Source organism: Pipistrellus hanaki (assembly GCF_964339955.1).
Source record: "Pipistrellus hanaki genome assembly, chromosome: 1".
Classification (NCBI taxonomy): Eukaryota; Metazoa; Chordata; class Mammalia; order Chiroptera; family Vespertilionidae; genus Pipistrellus; species Pipistrellus hanaki.
In genome coordinates, this window is record NC_140503.1 from 64,402,064 (window position 1) to 64,422,578 (window position 20,515).

Consider the following 20,515-nt stretch of genomic DNA (forward strand, 5'->3'; position numbering starts at 1 on the left):
TATTTCTTCTATAGTTCATGAATATGTAGAAGCTTCACCTGAATTCTTATTTAATCCACAGCTGAGACCATTCCCCTATTATATTAACCAAAGAGTTCTGGAAGAAAAAACAAAGCAACTAACTAGTAAATTTTTTTCTAAATCTTTTTATAACACAAAGAAGTAACAGTACAGAAATATTCAGCCTTTTCCCATCTTACTGCATTATGACTTAAAGTGATCCCTAAATACCTAAATATTAAGTCTATAAACACTTAACAATGAAGGAGACAGATCTGACGCTGTCATTTCTCTGTGAGTTTGGTCTTTAATTACACAGTTCTATCCAAGAAAACTGGCAAGTAGAGAAACTTTGAAGCCGTGGGTGAAATTGGTAGAGAATGATGGTTCCATCTAGTATACAGACCACCTGGAGCAATTTGTGCTCATCATTATTTAGTGACTAGAAGCCTGGTGCATGAATTCATGCACAGGTGGGGTCCCTCAGCCTGGCTATGGAGGCCTATAGGAAGGGCTGGCCGGCCGGGGAAGGGGCTGCCAGAGGTTGGCCGGCTGTGGGGAGGAACCATGGGAGGTTGGCCAACCAGTCCCCCACCTGGGGGGAGGGACCACGGGAGGTTGGCTGGGTGGCTGGCTGAGCAAAGGGGCCGCAGAAGGTTGGCTGTGGGAGTGCACTGACCACCAGGGGGAAGCTCCTGCGTTGAGCATCTGCCCCCTGATAATCAGTGCATGTCATAGTGACTGGTCAACCAGTTGTCTGGTCATTTGGTCATAATAGTCATTTAGGCTTTTATATAGATTGATAGATAGATATACACTGAGTGGCTAGATAGATAGATAGATATACACTGAGTGGCCAGATAGATAGATAGATAGATAGATATACACTGAGTGGCTAGATAGATAGATATACACTGAGTGGCCAGATAGTTATGATCCCTGAACACAAAATAATCTGGCCACTCAGTGTGTGAGTGTGTGAGTGTGTGTGTGTGTGGATGTGTGTGTGAGTGTGAGTATGTGTGTGTGTGTGTGTGTGTGTGTGTGTGTATTAGAGGCCTGGAGCATGAATTCGTGCATGAGTGGGTTCCGGCTAGCCTGGCCAGAAGGATGGGGCATGGGCAACTGGCCAGCTTGCCTGCTGGTCAAACTCCTGGTCAAGGGGACAATTTGCATATTAGCCTTTTATTATATAGGATATACACTGAGTGGCAGATTATTATGCATCCAGAGATAATAATCTGGTCAGTGTATATAGATTAGAGAGAGCCATGATTTCCCTTAATCCCCAGCCAACTTTTGTGTAACCAGACCAAAAAAGGAAGAGAAATTCCAATCACTGAAATCCCAATACAGAATGCATTGTGATACACTTGGATGTGGGTGTAGTCATCATTTTGGCAATTCATTATACTATATACAAAATAATTAAGTCACTCTGACAACCTAAATCTAAAGAAGGGATTAAATTTCCTCTCCTCCAGTCCCAATTCCCATCCCAAATCTCTATCCTGTGCTCCTTATACTATATAGTATTACTGCTTAGGACATTCTCTGGTCACAGATCTTTTATGGAGTTTCAAATCTTCTTTCAACACAAAGACAGGCAACTAAATGTTTTTGGTTTAAAATGTTTTGTGGTTGCTGTTTCTTTCTGTTTAGTGAGTAAAGTTTCCCTGATCTGCAGAACACAAGGGAATAGGTTCAAAGAAAACACATGACCCCTCTTTGCTGAGAGCTGACATGTAATGTGGTGGTGGTTATGTATGGACAGGACTTACATTATTTATACTAGTGCAGTCCAAATGTGAAGGTAGTTACCTTTTTTAACACAGAAACTCCCAGTAATGACATATCTATAGATGCTATGAGATAACAAAGGCTAGACCAATGCAAGAAAAATTAAAAAGGGGAGGGAAAACTAGGTAATATGAAAATGAGAACCAGGCAAAAAGGAATGAAGCAGCACACAAAAAAAAGGTACTGAACTTTAGGAAGCAGTGAAATAGCATTCATCATACTCTTCATTTGTATTGCACTCAATTTATAAAACATTTTCACATTATGGCCTTTCAATAAAGCCCCCGATGGCCTTATTGCTATTTTATTATTTTTTAAAATATATTTTTACTGACTCAGAGAGAAAGGGAGGAAGAGCTAGAAATATCAATGATGAGAGAGAATCGTTGCTCAGCCGTCTCCTGCATGCCCCACACTGGGGCTAACGATAGCCCGCAACCTGGGCAAGTGTCCTGGCCAGAAATCAAACTGCGACCTCCTGGTTCATTGGTTGATGCTCAGCCACTGAGCCACACCAGCTGAGCACCTTAGTACTATTTTAGATACTGCTTAGCACACTCTTCTACAAATAAATTTTTTACTGAACAAAGATTATCATTAAAATCTTAGCTCAGAAGAAAGAATAAGATATTTGAGTCTAGACCACTCAGCTTTTATTCAAGTGAAGTTTATAGGAATGTGTAAATGTGTTGCTCCAGCTCTGACATGATTCCAGGAGCAAGTGCTAAACCTGGATAAAATTTACAGTGAGTCCTGTGGATAATCCAACAGCACTCATATGAAAGTACAAATCTTACAGAAATTGATGAACTACTGTTTCTGTCATTATTCATAAACCTCTAGTGATAAAAATTGAAGGTAGTTATAAGCCCCTTCTAAGTCAGCAACTAAAGCTTCCGAAAAGAAAGAAAGCAGAAATGTAAAAGTTTAAAAATGAATGTTTTAACTAGCAACTTTCTTGAAATACTTTACCTTAGTGGTCTCTTCTTATATATTTTTTAAAAATTATTTCTCAGAGTTCATAGCTACTCATAAAAATGTTTTCTTAATTATGGAAAACATTCTTCTCCAACAATCACAAATAAAATTAAGTATTTTCATTAACTATAAGCACATTTAAAAATAATCTAAGTTTACAAATAATCAAAAACATTTGTTTTCCTATACTTAACAAATTTCTTTGAAGGGTTATCTTGAAAAACACATGGCTAAGACTACACACAATGCTACTTTTAAAGTTTTAACATTATTTTAGGTTCACCACAGGGTTTACTATAAAGCAAAATAAAACAACAAGAACTGCCAAATACCAACATCCACTGGTACTCAGCTTTCTATCTATTCAGTTGGTTAGAGCATAGAAAGTTGTTATGCATAGGTGTTGACCAGAAGCCTACATTGAGTTACAGATTTTACAGTGGGAATTTAAAAAATCTGTATGGCTATCACTTTTTCTCTCTCTGTACATTAAGAGAAAAATATATAACTTGGCCCACTTCTTAAACCATTCACAAGAGGCACACTATGAAATCCCAACAAATTTCACTTGTACTTAGGTCTATATGAAACAACCTGGATAGTGCTCAAGCATCACATAGATTCCTCATTTGACAAATGAGGATAAATCAATCCTTGAGATCTTTGATCATTTTAGCCCATAACACCCCTCAGCTAGCGCCATAATTCAAATTCACAACTTCTAGTCACCAAGCCTTTGACTGCTCCAACCACATATAATGCTTCTCTAACACTGTATTTTCCAAATCTAACTGTGAATCAGAACTACCAAGGGATGCCTTGGCCTACCTCTGATTTATTAAAACTGGAAAGTACTGCTCTAATCCTATGTAATACAGTTCAGCCTGCCATTTAACATTCTAATATCTAAAATGATGGCCCAAAGGATGAAGAAACAATTTACAAGAATTTTTTACACCACCATGTAAAACTGGTTCATGTCTTTGTCCTTTCAGAGTAATTCTGACTTTAATCAAACTTTGCTTTGTCAAACAAAATCACAAATTTAAAATCCAGTTGGAAAATAAATCAAATATGCATACCAAACGTAGACCCAGGATTCAATTAGTGGAATTTTAACAGAAACCTGAGCAGAGGAATCACTTCTATTAAAAAAAAAAAACAAGTCAGAACAACTACCTTTTGAACAAAACTATCAGTACCTTTCCCTATTTTGTAAAGTAAAATTAATAAATATAAAACACAGGAATAGAGATGAGGCAACAGTCTAATAACGAGTGGGGTCTGTTTTATGTGTGTCAAACCTGAATAAAATACAGGTAACAATCTAAATTCAATCATGACAATAAAATACTTTCCATTTTTCCAAGTCTGATGTTAATATTTACAATTTTAAAAATAGCCTTTGCTCATTTTTTTTTGTTTGTTTTTTAAAAAGACATAACATGCTCAAGGGTACACAGATATGAAAAAAAAAACCATCACTCCGTCCAAGAAATCATACAGTATTAAACAATGTTCTTACATATTAACCCAATTCAAGAATGATATCAAGGAATCTAACAGTGTTTACTTCATAGATGACATTCAAATATGTTCCTTAGAACACTATGCCTAATGTAGCTAACAAAAAGTAAACACTGCTATCTAATTTTTGTACCTTTCAGTATCTTCTATATCCACCACCACCTCCTCCTCCATATGGATCTCCATAACCTCTTCCACCATAGCCTCCTCTTCCACCATAGCCCCCTCTCCCCCCATAGTCTCCCCTCCCCCCATAATCTCCCCTGCCTCCTCTACCACCCCCTCCCCCACCTCCTCCCCACCCTCCACCCCCTCCCCCTCCACCTCCCCAGCCACCTCTTCCACCCCCACCACCCCCTCTACCCCCACCTCCACCCCAACCACCCCTTCCGCCGCCTTCTTGTCTCTTTTGCCAAGGTGGCATTTCAGGGGGTGGTGGTTCGATTTCATTCGGCCGTCCTCCCCTGTCAGGCACCCTTCCCATCAGCACCTGTATGAAGAAATATTTTCTTTCAGTTACTAATATTTTAAAAATTAAAATTGACATAAAGGACTCAAGTAATACTGAAATTATTGTTCTAATAAAGAAAAAGAAGCCAAACATTTAAGGACATGAAAGTATCAGAATGACAGTATGAATTAATATTGAAAATATAAATGGAATGTATGACAAATTCCTTACAATGTGGTATTATTGTTAAACAACCTAGGAAAATATTTCTAAAACTTAAAGGCTTATTATTTTCCATTGTTTAAACGTGTTTAGCATAGCCTGTAACAAATGTAGTACCCATAATACTAAGAAACCTTTTTAGCAAAACATTAATATACTTAAACTACAGACCTTAAGTTAAAATCATATCCATTTATACAACAACTCTGGACTTTCCACTGCTACTGGTTTGGTAATGGACGATCCAATTGTATTTTTAAGCACATTTTTATCTCACAAGTATGAAGTATATGTGATAACATGTGGCTAGGTCAGAGACGAATATAATGACTATAACCCAGGGTAGCATTGCAAAGAGATACAAGGATTCTCAGTGAGAATCCTCTATTATGAGAAACTTAAGCTTACTAACTTTCAATGATACTAGTTATTATTATTATTAAAAAGAAAATACTTGCCGTCCTTCCTTAACCATGCTTTATAATACTTTAAAGGATAAATCAAGAATTTGGTTTAAGACCTCAGACTTCTACAGAAAGGCTATTCTCTATCTGCCCATGAACAGAGAAGACAGCTGTGAGGAGGATGCCTCCCCAACCACAGCCAGGAGTAAGCCAATAGCTTCCTGCTAGTCTGTTTCAGGAAAGGAGGTAAAGCAGTAACTGCCTCAACCAAGCTGACCTATAAGTCAGTTAGGTTCTACTTCTATTGATCTTCTAAGGAAAACTATGTTTTAGTAATTTATGTCATAAAGAAAAGACAAAAAGTACAACATTCTCACTGTGGGACAAGATTCAAAGTATGTAAACATTCTTTTAAAGTCAGCAATAATGCCCTAATTACCAAATCAAAAAAACTGCTTTTCTTGGTTGTCATTCTCATTGGTCTCTCCAACAAATATGCTATGTTGGTGGGTATACGGGGATGCTGCTCCAAAAACTGATCATAAGATTGCTTTCAAAAAGATGTTCTAACATTTCCTCTGTTCATCTCTGTCCCCCTGAAAAAGTCCCAGAAAGAACCCATCAATGTTTCTCCTTAATGCCCAGGTTTCCAATTCAGTTCTGTTCTATATCACTTTAGTAGCCTCTTAGAAGTATTTTGAAAATATGGAGTTCAAAAGTACATTCTGCCACATGGGTGTTTTAGAATACTGACCTAGCTACAGGGCCACATGACAGATTATACGTGGTAGCAGCACTGGTTTGATTAAAGTTGCTACCATGTACATTGACACCATATAATGTGCTGGGGTGGGTATGTGAACACTTTCTACCCTGCAATAAGATGATTTAAAAACTTCTTGACTTTGCACCATGTCCAAAGGGATACTACTGGGTTGAGTTGTATTTGCAATAGAGAGAAAAAAGCCATTAGGTTAAGCAAATGATTCAGAAGAAAGGGGATGGAAGAATGATGGTAGATACCTGATGGGGAGGTATGCTGAATGCTGTCATCCTTATGTTTATCCCAAACCAACCTATTAGCCTTGTTTGACCCTCTTATTTTCCCTTGAAGGTTTAATTAAGTTCGACCATATTCTGTCAACTGTTTCAGTTTCAGTGGAATCCTGTATTTCTGGTTTAGTATAACAAGAAATTGTTCCCTCAAATGTAGGGGGGGGGGGGGAAGTTGCCTCAAATATAATAACTAGGCTGTAAATTATAAACTCAGAAAAAGGATGGACAATTTCACTTAAAGAAGTAGAACTCTTGTTGCTATAAGAGCAAATAACCTGAAGCAAGATACTGAGTAACATACAGGGTGGGGCAAAAGTTTACAGCTGTTTATATGGAAAATAACACAATAATCCTATATAATAAAAGAGTAATATGCAAATTGATCAAAGAGTGGAATGACCTGTTGCTATGACACACACAGACCACCAGGGGGCAGGTGCTCAATGCTGGAACTACCCCTTGGTGGTCAGTGTGCCCCCACAGGGGGAGTGCCACTCAGCCGGAAGCCTGGCTCATGGCTGGCGAGCACAGCATTGGTGGCAGGAGCCTCTCCCGCCTCCACAGCAGCGGACATCCCCTGAGGCTCCCAGAATGCAAGAGTGTGCAGGCCAGGCTGAGGGACCCCCTCCCCCAAGTGCACAAATTGCATGTACCAGGCCTCTAGTTAATAAGTAACAGTAAAAGAATAAATTCTTATGTTTTGCATACTCACACTATAAAATGTTGCCCCCACCCTGTATTTAAAGACAGGACACTTTCAGAAGATAAAGACTGGTCTAAAATAGAAGTAGGAGGCATGAACACTAGAGCCTGAGCAATGATTAGGCAAACTGATGTTTTAAACCATCCATCTGGCTAGATATCCTGCATCAAGGATTTATTTCTCACTATACTAAATGAAAAACTGTTTTAAAATTACCCAAATCCATTACTTCTGCTCTTCTGTAAAGTTGTCATAGGCTGCTCTATCTAAATGAAGACTACTTTCTAATTGAGCTAACAAGTATTTCAGATTAGTTTATTGTTGTTAAAACAAAAATTTCAGACTCTATGAACTTCGTTAAGACTGAGCTTGTCAGAGAAATGGATCTATACCAGTGGTCGGCGAACTCATTAGTCAACAGAGCCAAATATCAACAGTACAACGATTGAAATTTCTTTTGAGAGCCAAATTTTTTAAACTTAAACTTCTTCTAACACCACATCTTTAAAATAGACTCGCCTGGGGCTGTGGTATTTTGTGAAAGAGCCACATTCAAGGGGCCAAAGAGTCACATGTGGCTCGCGAGCCGCGTTTGCCGGCCACTGATCTATCGTCTATGAGTCAGGAAACCTCCGAGAGATTCAGTAATTTGCCCACAGTGATTCCTCTAAGTAAATGAACCCAGATTTGTATGGCTCCAAAGCATGTACTCTTCCCTTTACACCAAGAATATAGGGATTTCATTGACAAAGAATGATTGATTACATTCTTAGAAAGAAATAATTCTTCCTAAAGCTATTGATAAAACAATTCTTAATTCCTCTAATTCAGATAAAACTTTGGTTTAATTAATGAGTATAGAGATTCAAATGAACATGCACATACAAAACTAAGCCTAGATGGACTGAAGCCCTTACATCAATGTCTTTTCTAGAGCACCAGGATATAAAGGGAAAATGGATTAACATCTGTAAAAAGAGCATCAAATTGAAAAGGGAACCCACTGTATTGGAGAACATATTTGTCAATGATACATCTGATAAGGGGCTAATTTCCAAAATATATAAAGTTATCATACAACTCACCAAAAGGAAGATAAACAATCCAATCAAAAAATGGGAAGAGGACCTAAATAGACACTTCTCCAAAGAGGACATACAAATCGCCAAGAGACATATGAAAAAATGTTCAATGACACTAATCATCAGAGAGGATGCAAATTAAAATGACAATGAGGTACCACCTCATACCTGTCAGAATGGCTGCATTAATAAATCAACAAACAATAGGTGCTGGTGAGTATGTGGAGAGAAAGGCACTCTATACACTACTGGTGGGAATGCAGATGGTGCAGCCATTATTGGAAAACAGTGTGGAGTTTCTTCAAAAAATAAAAAATGGAACTGCCATTTGACCCAGTGATCCCACTTCTAGGAATATATCCTAAGAAATCCGAAATACCAGTCAGAAAGAATATATGCACCACTATATTCATAGCAGCATTATTTACAATAGCTAAGCTCTGCAAACAGCCCAAGTACCCATCAGTAGGTAAATGGATAAAAAAGTGGTGAAATTTACACAATGGAATACTATGCAACTGAATAAAAGAAGGATCTCTCAACCTTTGAGATAGCATGGAGGGACCATAGAATATTATGCTAAGTGAAATAAGCCAGTCAGAAAAAATCAGTATCATGTGATCTCTCTCATATGTGGAATCTAATAACAAAGTAAACTGACAAACAAAAGAGATCAAGAGAATGGAAGCATGGAACAGATTGATGAATATCAAAAGGAAGGGGGGGAGGGGAGAAGGGAGGAAGTCAACCGAAGATCTTATGGACGTATATGCATAACCCATGGACACAGACAACAGTAGGGTGAAGACCTGGGGAGGGGATGAGAGTGGAGAGAAAAAGGGAGACATCTGTAATACTTTCAACAATGAAGATACATTTAAAAAAGTAAAATAAAGTCTATAAAAATATCAAATGAGGATATTATAGATTCATGCTCCACTGTAAAGAAAAACCAACCTTGTTAATGGCGCATGCCGTCTTCTCCCGACTAGAGCCACTACTTGTCCTAATGATCTTGGAAAGATCTTCACGAGCAGCAAGTAAATGTGCCAATGTAATCGTTGTCTTGGGTGACAAAGCATAACGCTTAGGCTGATAAATTCTGGCTATGTCATCTGTTTTCACCTAAATGACAAAAGATAGGGGAAAAAGTAAGTGAACCAAAGGACATTTCAATGAAAGAGCAATAGCAATCATAAATATATGATAATTTATATCTAATGAAAAATGTAAACCAACAGATGCTAAAAGAAAACATAACTACCAGGATCAACTCATTAAAAACTCTCTCTCACACACACACACAAAAACAAACAAAACAAAAAACACACAAAAAAGCAAACACAACAACCACATATAGAACCAACCAAAAAAAAAAACAAACAAAAAAACCCTAAATCTTACAAAACTTGAAAAATTGTAGAGAAATACTAATTTTCTGGATGGGGACACTGAATATTATGTTTTTTCTCCCAAATTAATAATAAATTTACTGCAATCCTATTAGAATGGTTTTTGAAAGGACAAGAAGGAAAAAAAGGAATCTAAAGATAATCCAGAAACTAAATATTTAAGAATGACAAAAACAATTCTGAAAGAGTTCTACCAGATATTAATATGAAGTTATCATTGTCCTAACTGCTCACATTCTTTGAATACTTATTTAAATGTGCCAGGATACTATTCACTTAATAGTCATTTTTTAATTCTCAAAATACCCATTTAGAATGGTTGAATTTATTGCCCCCTTTTGTATCTGGAAAAAATCAGACTTAGAAAGCTTAAACAACTCCCTTAAAATACAAAGAGAATCCCAGGTTTGTCCACTTACTAATAAAGATCTATTTGACCCACAATACAGAATACTATCCTATCTCAGTCAAATTACATGGAACTTGGGAGGAAAAAAAAAAAAGAGAGAGACTGATGAAGCAAAATAGGCAACTGAGATTCAGAGTCCCATATATGTGTGAATGCAATAAATAATAAATAAAGAACAGTGAGAAAAGAGATGGATAATTCTAAAATGGTGCTGGAATAAACTGTTGGCTATTCAAAAAAATAATAAGGTATACCATATTGAAATTCCAAATATATTAAATAAAGAGGTAATATGCAAATTGACTGTCATACCCTTGCACAAGATGGCCGCCCCCATGTGGTCACAAGATGGCTGGCAGGGGAGGGCAGTTGTGGGCAATCAGGAAGGCAGGGGAGTGCAGTTAGGGGTGACCAGGCCGGTAGGGGATGGAAGTTAGGGGGAACCAGGCCTGCAAGGGAGGACAGTTGGGAGTGACCAGGCTGAAGGGAGGGCAATTCTGGGCGATTGGGCCAGCCAGGGAGGGCAGTTGGGAGCAATCAGGCCAGCAGAGGAGCAGTTTGGCGTTGATCAGGCTGGCAGGGGAGTGGTTAGGGGGTGATCAGGCTGGCAGGCAGGAGAGCGGTTGGGAACCAGCAGTCCCGAATTGTGAGAGCAATATCCAACTGCATGCCTAAACTGGCAATCGGACATTCCCCAAGGGGTCCCAGATTGGAGAGGGTGCAGGCTGGGCTGAGAATCCCCGCCCCCCCACTCCACTGCATGAATCTCTAGCATATTATAAAGCTTAACATTTCTATACATCAAAAATAAATAAATAAATAAAACAAAATCAAAAGACAATGGGACCAAAACCGGTTTGGCTCAATGGATAGAGCATCGGCTTGGGGATTGAAAGGTCCCGGGTTCAATTCCAGTCAAGGGCATGTACCTTGGTTGCGGGCATATCCCCAGTAGGGGGTGTGCAAGAGGCAGCTGATGGATGACTCTCTCTCATCGATGTTTCTAACTCTCAATCTCTCTCTCTTCCTCTCTGTAAAAAATCAATAAAATATATTTAAAAAAAAAAAAAAAGACAATGGGGAATTTTTTTTCAACAAATAAAGCAACTAGCTAACTTCCTTAATATAGAAAAAGCTCAATCAAAAGGAAAACAGGAAGATCCCAAGGGGAGGAAAAAAAAGACAAGACACAAAAGAACTTTAAAAAAAAAGAGAGAGAAAAACGGAAATGACTAATATGCTTATGAAAAAGGGGTTAAAAATTTCCCACTTATAAAAACACACAAATTAAGAGAAATTCGTCTTTTATAACCATCAAGTTAGTAATAAAATTGGTAATATTCTAAATATTAAAGAGGCTAAACTGAAGACAAAATTTCATTTATCTTACTGATAAAAGTTTAAATTCACACCAACTTTCTAAAAAGCAATTTTGCTATGTGAATCAAGAATATTGAGTGTCAATAACCTTTGACACAGTAGCTTTCGATTTAGGAACCCACTATAAGAGTATACTTTGAAGTTGATAAATATATAATAAAAGCCTAATATGCAAATAGTTTGAGAGTTTGGCGGCTCACTATAATGTACACTGACCACCAGGAGGCAGCACAGAACATGGTGAGCACTGGCGACACAGAACGTGGTGAGCACTGGCGACGCAGCCCTGGCAGCAGTGGAGGTGCTGTCAGCCCAGATGGGCCCCGACAAGAGTGGGACCACAGTGGGATGTTGGAGCAGGCAGGACTAGGCCAAGGCGGGTGCGAGTGGGGGGTCCAATTGCCCCACTGATCACCTGCAAACGGCAACCAGTTGTGGCAGTGGGGGGCAGGGCTGCCCTGGGTTCCCAGTCACTGAGGGAGCCGGGCAGGGGACCTAGCCCCAATCCACTGCAGGCAAAATGGTGGAGCAGGTGAAGGTGTGGCACCAAGCCATAGCAGGGTGCCAGGAGGGGCTTGCGGGGCTGAGGGCACCCACCTGTGCACAAATTCATGCACCGGGCCTCTCGTCCTATATAATAAAAGGGTAATATGCAAATAGACCAAATGATCGAACAACCAACCAGTCGCTATGACGTGCACTGACCACCAGGGTGCCCACACGGAACATGGTGGGCAGGATGGTGGAGCAGGTGAGCAGGGGCACCAGACCAAGGCGGGGCACCTGTCGCTGTCTGTCATCAGGGAGAGCCTCTGGTGGTTACTGAAAATTCTTTGGTCCCGCAAGCCACAGTTCTGCCTGGCACTCGCATTTGCTGCCGGTGCCAGCCCTGGTCACCCCTGAGGTCTTTTATACCTCCCTGCTCCTTATGAAACCTTTTTTTCATAAACGTATTATTCATTAGCTCGCCCCTCAGGAGCAGGGGGAGATGGAGAAGCCCTCAGGGACGAACAGGCTAGCAGCTGCCGTCCACACCCACTGATGGTGCTAAGTGATTGGTACGGGCGCTGGGTGCAAGCAGCAGCTCCAGCGCCAGCTGCAGGTATAAGTGAGGCCAGCACCAGCAGAGGGTGTGAGCCCCGGGCAGGACTGTGGTGCATGGGAGCAAAGAATTTTCAGTAACCACCAGAGGCTCGCCCCAATGACAGCGACCAGCGCCCCACCTTGGTCTGGCATCTCTGCTCACCTGTTCCACCATCCTGCCACAGCCGACACTCACCAGTACACATTGCCGCCTGTTGCAGACGCTGCCATGTTCCACACGTCCCCTGGTGGTCAGCACATGTCATAGCGACTGGTTGTTTGGTTGTTCTGTTGTTTGATCTATTTGCATATTAGCCTTTTACTATATAGGATTAGACATATTAACATTCCTGGTATTAGTTATGTAGAAAAATGTATAAAATGTGAAAGTAAATTATGGTATCACAATGTGATAAAATATAATAGGCATAAACAGATACTAAAAGGAAGTACTGTTATATGAGATGACCCAGATGAACCGCTATAGAAAACAGGTTCCTCAAAAAATTTAAAAAAGAAGTATCACATGATCCAGCAATTCCACTTCTGGGTATTTATCTGAAGAAACCAAAATCACTGACAACATGTAAACAACCTCCATTAAGTTTCCAGAGGTCAGTAAAACCAATAACTTTCATACATCTAAACTCTACTGCATTTCTTGAGGTCAGCAATCATGTCATCTACTTCTTTGTTAACTCACAGCTCTTGAGGCAACTGAGCTTTTTGTGTACAATGTCCCTTCAATGACATGGACACATACACATCTCTGTACTTTATCCTGGCGTGCATGCAGAAGAGAAATAGGCTTTAACCATCTGAGAAGCTGACTATGTATTAAAAATACAGAAATCTTCTAAAAATGTTCTAAACATAATCACATAGGGTACTGAAATGCTCATCCAGAACCAGGTGCAACATAGTGCTTGAGACATGAGATGCTGAACAAATGTTTATTAAAAGAAAATACATAAATGACCGTCTTCATTCTGACTCACAGCTATTCTATTATGCTAAAAATGTCCCCTGAATTAATAATAGTTTTCATTTCACCAGCAGCCCTGTTCTAATCACTCTTCAATTTTCTTTTTTTTTTTTTTTTTTTTTTTTTTTTAATATATTTTATTGATTTTTTTTTTTTGCCCCCCACCCTCCCTCCCACACATCCCCTCCCTCCCCAGAGTTTTGTGTCCATTGGTTATACTTATATGCATGTATAAAAGTCCTTCGGTTGATCTATTATCTCCCCCAGATCTTCCTCCCCTCCCCGCTGTAATTTGACAGTCTACTTGTTGATTTACTGTCTCTATATCTATCTTTTGGTTCATCAGTTTATAATGCTCTTTGTTATCCACAAATGAGTGAGGTCATGTGGTGTTTCTCTTTCATTGATTGGCTTATTTCACTCAGCATGATGTTCTCCAGTTCCATCCAGTTTGCTGCAAATGATGAGAATTCCTTATTTTTTATGGCCGCATAGTATTCCATTGTGTAGATGTACCAAAGTTTTTGGATCCAATCATCTGCTGACGGACACTTAGGCTGTTTCCAAATTCTGGCTATTGTAGATTGTGCTGCTATGAACATAGGGGTGCATATATCCTTTCTGATTGGTGTTTCTAGTTTCTTGGGATATATTCCTAGAAGTGGGATTACTGGGTCAAATGGGAGTTCCATTTTCAGTTTTTTGAGGAAACTCCACACTGTTCTCCACAGTGGTTGCACCAGTCTACATTCCCACCAGCAGTGCACGAGGGTTCCTTTTTCTCCGCAACCTCGCCAACACTTGTCGTTTGTTGATTTGTTGATGTTGGCCATTCTGACAGGTGTGAGATGGTACCGCATTGTTGTTTTGATTTGCATCTCTCGGACAATTAGTGACTTTGAGCATGTTTTCATGTGCCTTTTGGCCTTCCTTCTGTCTTCTTTTGAAAATGTTCTATTTAGGTCCATTGCCCATTTTTTAATTGGATTATTTATCTTCCTTTTATTTAGTTGTATAAGCTGTTTGTAGATGTTGGAGATTAAACCTTTATCAGTGGTATCATTTGCAAATATGTTCTCCCACACTGTGGGCTTTCTTGTTGTTTTGTTGATGGTTTCTTTTGCTGTAAAAAAGCTTTTTATTTTGATGTAGTCCCATTTGTTTATTTTCTCTTTAGCTTCCATTGCCCTAGGGGTAGTATCAGTGAAGAAGTTCTTTTGGCATACGTCTGAGATTTTGCTGCCTGTGGATGCTTCTAGTATTTTTATGGTTTCCCGTCTGATGTTTAAGTCCTGTATCCATTTTGAGTTTATTTTTGTGAATGGTGTAAGTTGGTGGTCTAGTTTCATTCTTTTGCATGTGTCTGTCCAATTTTCCCAACACCATTTATTGAAGAAACTGTGTTGACTCCATTGTATATTCGTGCCTCCTTTGTCAAATATTAGTTGAGCATAGTGATTTGGGTTGATATCTGGGTTCTCAATTCGATTCCATTGATCTATATGTCTGTTCTTGTGCCAGTACCAGGCTGTTTTGAGAACAGTGGCTTTGTAATATAGTTTGAAGTCTGGTATTGAGATCCCTCCTACTTTACTCTTCTTTCTCAGGATTGCTGTGGCTATTCGGGGTCTTTTATTGTTCCAAATGAACTTTTGGAGAGTTCTTTCTAGGTCGGTGAAATATGTCGTTGGTATTTTAATGGGGAGTGCATTGAACCTATAGATTGCTTTAGGAAGTATGGACATTTTGATGATGTTGATCCTACCAATCCATGAACATGGTATGTTCTTCCATCTCCTTACATCTTCCTCTATCTCTTTTTTCAGTGTCGTGTAGTTTTCCCCATATAGGTCCTTTACTTCCTTAGTTAAAGTTATTCCTAGGTATCTTAATTTTTTTGGTGCGATGGTAAATGGAATTGCTTTTTTAGTCTCTGTTTCTGCAGTTTCTCTGTTGGTGTATAGAAAAGCCATGGATTTCTTGGCATTAATTTTGTATCCTGCTACATTACCAAATTCATTTATTAAGTCAATTAGTTTTTTAATGGAGTCTTTTGGGTTTTTTATGTACAATATCATGTCATCGGCAAATAAGGATAACTTTACTTCTTCTTTTCCAATTTGGATGCCTTTTATTTCCTCCTCTTGTCTAATTGCAATGGCTAGTACTTCCAGTACTATGTCAAACAGGAGTGGCGAGAGTGGGCATCCCTGTCTTGTTCCTGTTCTTAGAGGGAATGGTTTTAGTTTTTGCCCATTGAGTATAATGTTGGCTGTGGGTTTATCATATATAGCTTTTATTATGTTGAGGTATGATCCTTGTACTCCCACCTTGTTAAGAGTTTTTATCAGAAAAGGGTGTTGGATTTTATCGAATGCTTTTTCTGCATCAATTGATATGACTATATGATTTTTATCTTTCAATTTGTTTATGTGATGTATCACGTTTATTGATTTGCGGATATTGTACCATCCTTGCATTCCTGGAATAAATCCTACTTGGTCGTGGTGTATGATCTTTGTGATGCTCTTCTGGAGTCGATTTGCTAGAATTTTGTTGAGGATTTTAGCATCTATGTTCATGAGGGATATTGGTCTGTAATTCTCTTTCATTGAGTTGTCTTTATCTGGTTTTGGTATTAGGGTGATGCTGGCTTCATAGAAGGAATTTGGAAGTGTTCCTTCCTCTTGGATTTTTTGGAATAGTCTGAGGAGGATAGTTTTTAGTTCTTCCTTGAATGTTTGGTAAAACTCTCCTGTGAAGCCATCTGGCCCTGGGCTTTTGTTTGCTGGAAGCTTTTTGATGATTGTTTCAATTTCTTCCCAAGTCACTGGTTTATTGAGATTTTTAGATTCTTCCTGATTGAGTTTTGGAAGATTATATTTTTCTAGGAATATGTCCATTTCCTCCAGGTTGTTCAGTTTGTTGGAGTAGAGTTGTTCATAGTATTTTGTAACAATCCGTTGTATTTCGGTGGGGTCTGTTGTTATTTCACCTCTTTCATTTCTGATTTTGTTTATTTGGGTCCTCTCTCTTTGTTTCTTGGTTAGTCTGGCTAGAGGTCCATCTATCTTGTTTATCCTTTCAAAGAACCAGCTCTTGGTTTTGTTGATCTTATGTATTGTTTCTTTGGTCTCTATGTCGTTTATCTGTGCTCTGATTTTTGTTATTTCCTTCCTTCTACTTACACTGGGCTTTTCTTGTTGCTCTTTTTCTAACTCTTTGAGTTGTAGAGTTAGATCATTTGTTACACTTTTTTCTAGTTTTTTGCAATAGGCTTGTAAGGATATGAACTTCCCTCTCAAAACTGCTTTTGCTGTGTCCCATAGATTTTGGATTGTTGTGTTTTCATTGTCATTTGTTTCCAGGATGTTTTTAATTTCTTCCTTGATTTCTCTGGTAACCCAGTCCTTGTTTAATAGCATGCTGTTTAGTCTCCATGTGTTTGATTTCTTTGGATTATTTTTATTGTAGTTAATTTCCAGTTTTATGCCATTATGGTCTGAGAAGATGCTTGATATGATTTCTATCTTCTTGAATTTGAAGAGACTTTGCCTATGTCCCAAAATGTGGTCTATCTTTGAGAATGTCCCATGTGCATTTGAGAAGAATGTATATTCTGTGGCTTTGGGGTGGAATGTTCTGAAGATGTCAATTAATTCCATCTGGTCTAGTGAGTCATTTAGGATTGATATTTCTTTGCTGATTTTTTGTTTGGATGATTTGTCGAAGGGTGACAGTGGGGTATTAAAATCTCCTACTATGATTGTATTGCTGTTAATCTCTCCCTTAATGTCCTCCAGCAGTTTTTTTATGTATTTGGGTGCTCCCGTATTGGGTGCATATATATTTACCAGGGTTATTTCTTCTTGTTTGATTGCTCCCTTTAGTATTATGAAGTGGCCTTCATTGTCTCTTGTTATGTCCTTCACTCTGAGATCTAATTTGTCAGATATAAGTATTGCTACCCCAGCTTTCTTTTCATTTCCATTTGCCTGGAAAACCTTTTTCCATCCCTTCACCCTCAGTCTGTGTGCATCTCTTTTTCTGAGGTGGGTTTCTTGTAGACAGCAGATGTATGGGTCTTGTTTTCTTATCCAATCTGTTACCCTATGTCTTTTGATTGGAGCATTTAAACCATTTACATTTAATGTTATTAATGATAGGTACTCATTTGATGCCATTTTTATTCTATACCCCTGTGTTCCTTCTGCGCTTCCTATTTATTTATTTTTACAGTAGACCTTTGAGCATTTCTTGCATTGCTGGTTTGGTGGAGATAAATTCCTTTAGTCTTTTTTTGTCTGTGAAGCTCCTGATTTCCCCTTCAATTTTGATTGATAGTCTTGCTGGGTACAGTATTCTTGGATTCAGACCCTTTCTTTGCATGACTTTGTATATTTCATCCCATTCCCTTCTGGCCTGATAAGTTTCTGTTGAGAAATCAGTTGTTAGTCTGATGGGGGTTCCTTTATATGTAACTTTCTGTCTCTCTCTGGCTGCTTTTAAGATTCTAACTTTGTCATTGGTGTTTGCCAATTTAATTATAATATGTCTTGGCGTCGGTCTTCTGGGATCCATTTTGCTTGGGACTCTGCGAGCATCTTGGATTTGTGTGGGTTTTTTCTTCTCTATCTCAGGAAAATTTTCTGTCATTATTTCTTGAAATACATTTTCCATGTCTACCTCGGTTTTCTTTCCTTCCGGAACCCCTATTATTCGAATATTGTTTTGTTTTGCATTGTCCCAAAGCTCCCGTAGGCTCTCCTCCTGCTTTTTAATTTTTTTTTCTAGAAGCTGCTCTAATTGGGTATTTTTTTCCATCTTGTCTTCTAGCTCACTGATGCGATCCTCTGCTTCTTCTAGTCTGCTCTTGATGCTATCTATTGAGTTCTTCATAGTAGCGATGTCATTTTTCATTTCATCTTGAGTCATCTTCATTTCCTCTTGGGTTTTTTTCATTTCCTCTTGGGTCTTACTCAAATTGTCAAATTTGTCTTCCATTCTTTTTAGCCATCTTAAGATTGTTACTCTGAATTCTTGCTCTGGTAGGTTGCTTGCCTCTATATCGTTTACTTCCTTTTCTGGTGAAGCCTGCTTTTCTTTCATATGCGGGCTGTTTTTTGGTCTCCCCATGATCTATGATGTCTGGTTGTGTAGTTCTCTCTCTCCTGCTTTGATTTAAAGGCACAAAATACAACACAACCAGGTACAACACACAAGGCACTGAATCGAAATGTGTTTGCGATATTAATAACCACCAATAAGGGTGACTAGAACCCAGCTAACAAAAACATGCAATCAAACAAAAAGCATAGGCAAATCAATCTTATAAAAGAAAAGCATACAACTTCAGTAAAGTTAACATTCAACATACAACTTCAGAGTTAGAGAGTAAGACTGTTTTGTTTTTTTTGTTTTTTTTTTGTTTTTAGGACAACTGCGAGGGAGGTGTGAATGGGTTTGGAGCAGGTAGTTGGAAATTAGATATATACAAGTAGGGTGAAATTTTAGGAGGGGGTAGACAGATGGAATGGGGGAAATCTAGAGCAGGAAAGGGTTAAGATAAACAGGGTATCAAAGGAAAAGATTGGAAAGAGGGTGAGGGCATAAAGGTAGGGTTGAGATAGAATAAAGCGTTGGAGAAAGAAGGATAGATAAAGACTGTAGAACAGTAATCCTGAAATTAAAAAAAAAAAAAAATATATATATATATATATATATATATATATATATATATAATCAAATGGAATAAAAATAATAAAAATAAACAAAAGAAAATAAGATGAAAAAGGTAAATTAGTAGTAGTAATAATGTTGATTACATATACAATGTAATAATTATCAAGATAAAATCAAGTGAGGAAAAAGAAAAAAAATAGTTTCTTGAGTAAACGTTGCAAATAATGAAAACAAAAGTAAAAAACAAAAATTTAAAAATTAAAAAAAAATAATAATAAAATTTTAAAAATTTAATTAAAATTAGCAGTAATGAAGGTCATTCGCTTCCTCTATTGTTATGATCCAGTCCTGATTTTCAGGCAGGTTTTGCTTTGTTTTTATTACACTAGAGTCAATTTGTGACTTAGCCTCTGGGGGCAGTGTTTCTAGGTTGACTTCCCAGACTCTTAAGCCTCTCCAGCTTTTTTTTTTTTCCGTCCTCTCTGAAGCTGGAACTATGGAGGGGGGGAGGGGGCAGGTCCGAGCAACTGCAATCTCCCGCAACTCTCCGATATCCCTCCGAGCCGGATCCAAATGTGTTGCTCTTTAGATATCTCCCCTGTTAGGAGCCCCGTCCACTTTCAAGGGTGACAACCGCCCAACAGCGGGGGCTTCTACTTGTAATCACCACCCCTGTCCTCCAGCTTCCGGGAGCGCGCTCTGTGCGCACAGGCTTTTTGTTTTCGCCGCGAGCGCTCTCCACCCTCTCCCCGCGAAATCTGACCTTTTCGCTGAGCAGTGGGGCAATCCTGTGAGGGCAAGTGTTCGCGCCGCTTGGGATCCGCGTTCTGGGGGTCACAGATGCTTGGTGGTCGCTGCGGCTGTGGATATTCAGGCCTCTGACACGATCCAATCTTCCTCTCAAGATGGCGAGGTTTCCCCGTCCAAGCCGGTAGGTAGCTCCGGGCAGGGACACAGCCCGCGTGGGTGCTTCTCTGTGAGGGGCACCTCTGTCAGCAGCCCCCCAGCAGTTTCTTCTAGTGTTCGCTGTCTCCCAGCTTGCCAATAAACACTCACAGCACAAGACCCTCAGTTGCTCTCTCTTTCTGCTTCGGGAAAGGGCTCAGAATCCGCCCATCTATTCTTCCGCCATCTTACCTCCACTCTTCAATTTTCTACATTTGTCTGTCAGGTATTTGGAAGGAGGAAGTATTTCCTACGTATAATACATGAGGGAGTAATTCTAAGCAAATGAGTCAGACTGACCACACTAGGTTATAAAAAGGCATACAACAACAAAGAGAAAGGAAGAGATACGGAAGGGAACCAACATCTCAGAAAATGAAATATGGAGACAAAAAT

General features: G+C 39.0%; 1 protein-coding gene across 1 annotated transcript in view; it reads right to left on the bottom strand.

The window, feature by feature from the left end:
* Nucleotides 1-4,046: 4,046 nt before the first annotated feature.
* FAM98B (family with sequence similarity 98 member B) overlaps nucleotides 4,047-20,515 on the bottom strand; it is a 39,268-nt gene continuing 22,799 nt past the window's right edge. The window contains exons 7-8 of the mRNA XM_084892270.1: nucleotides 9,181-9,348; nucleotides 4,047-4,795 (exon numbers count right to left, since the gene is read on the bottom strand). Of these exons, the coding sequence (XP_084748396.1) occupies nucleotides 4,442-4,795; nucleotides 9,181-9,348 (522 nt within the window). The 3' untranslated portion in view covers nucleotides 4,047-4,441. The remainder of the gene's footprint in view (nucleotides 4,796-9,180; nucleotides 9,349-20,515) is intronic.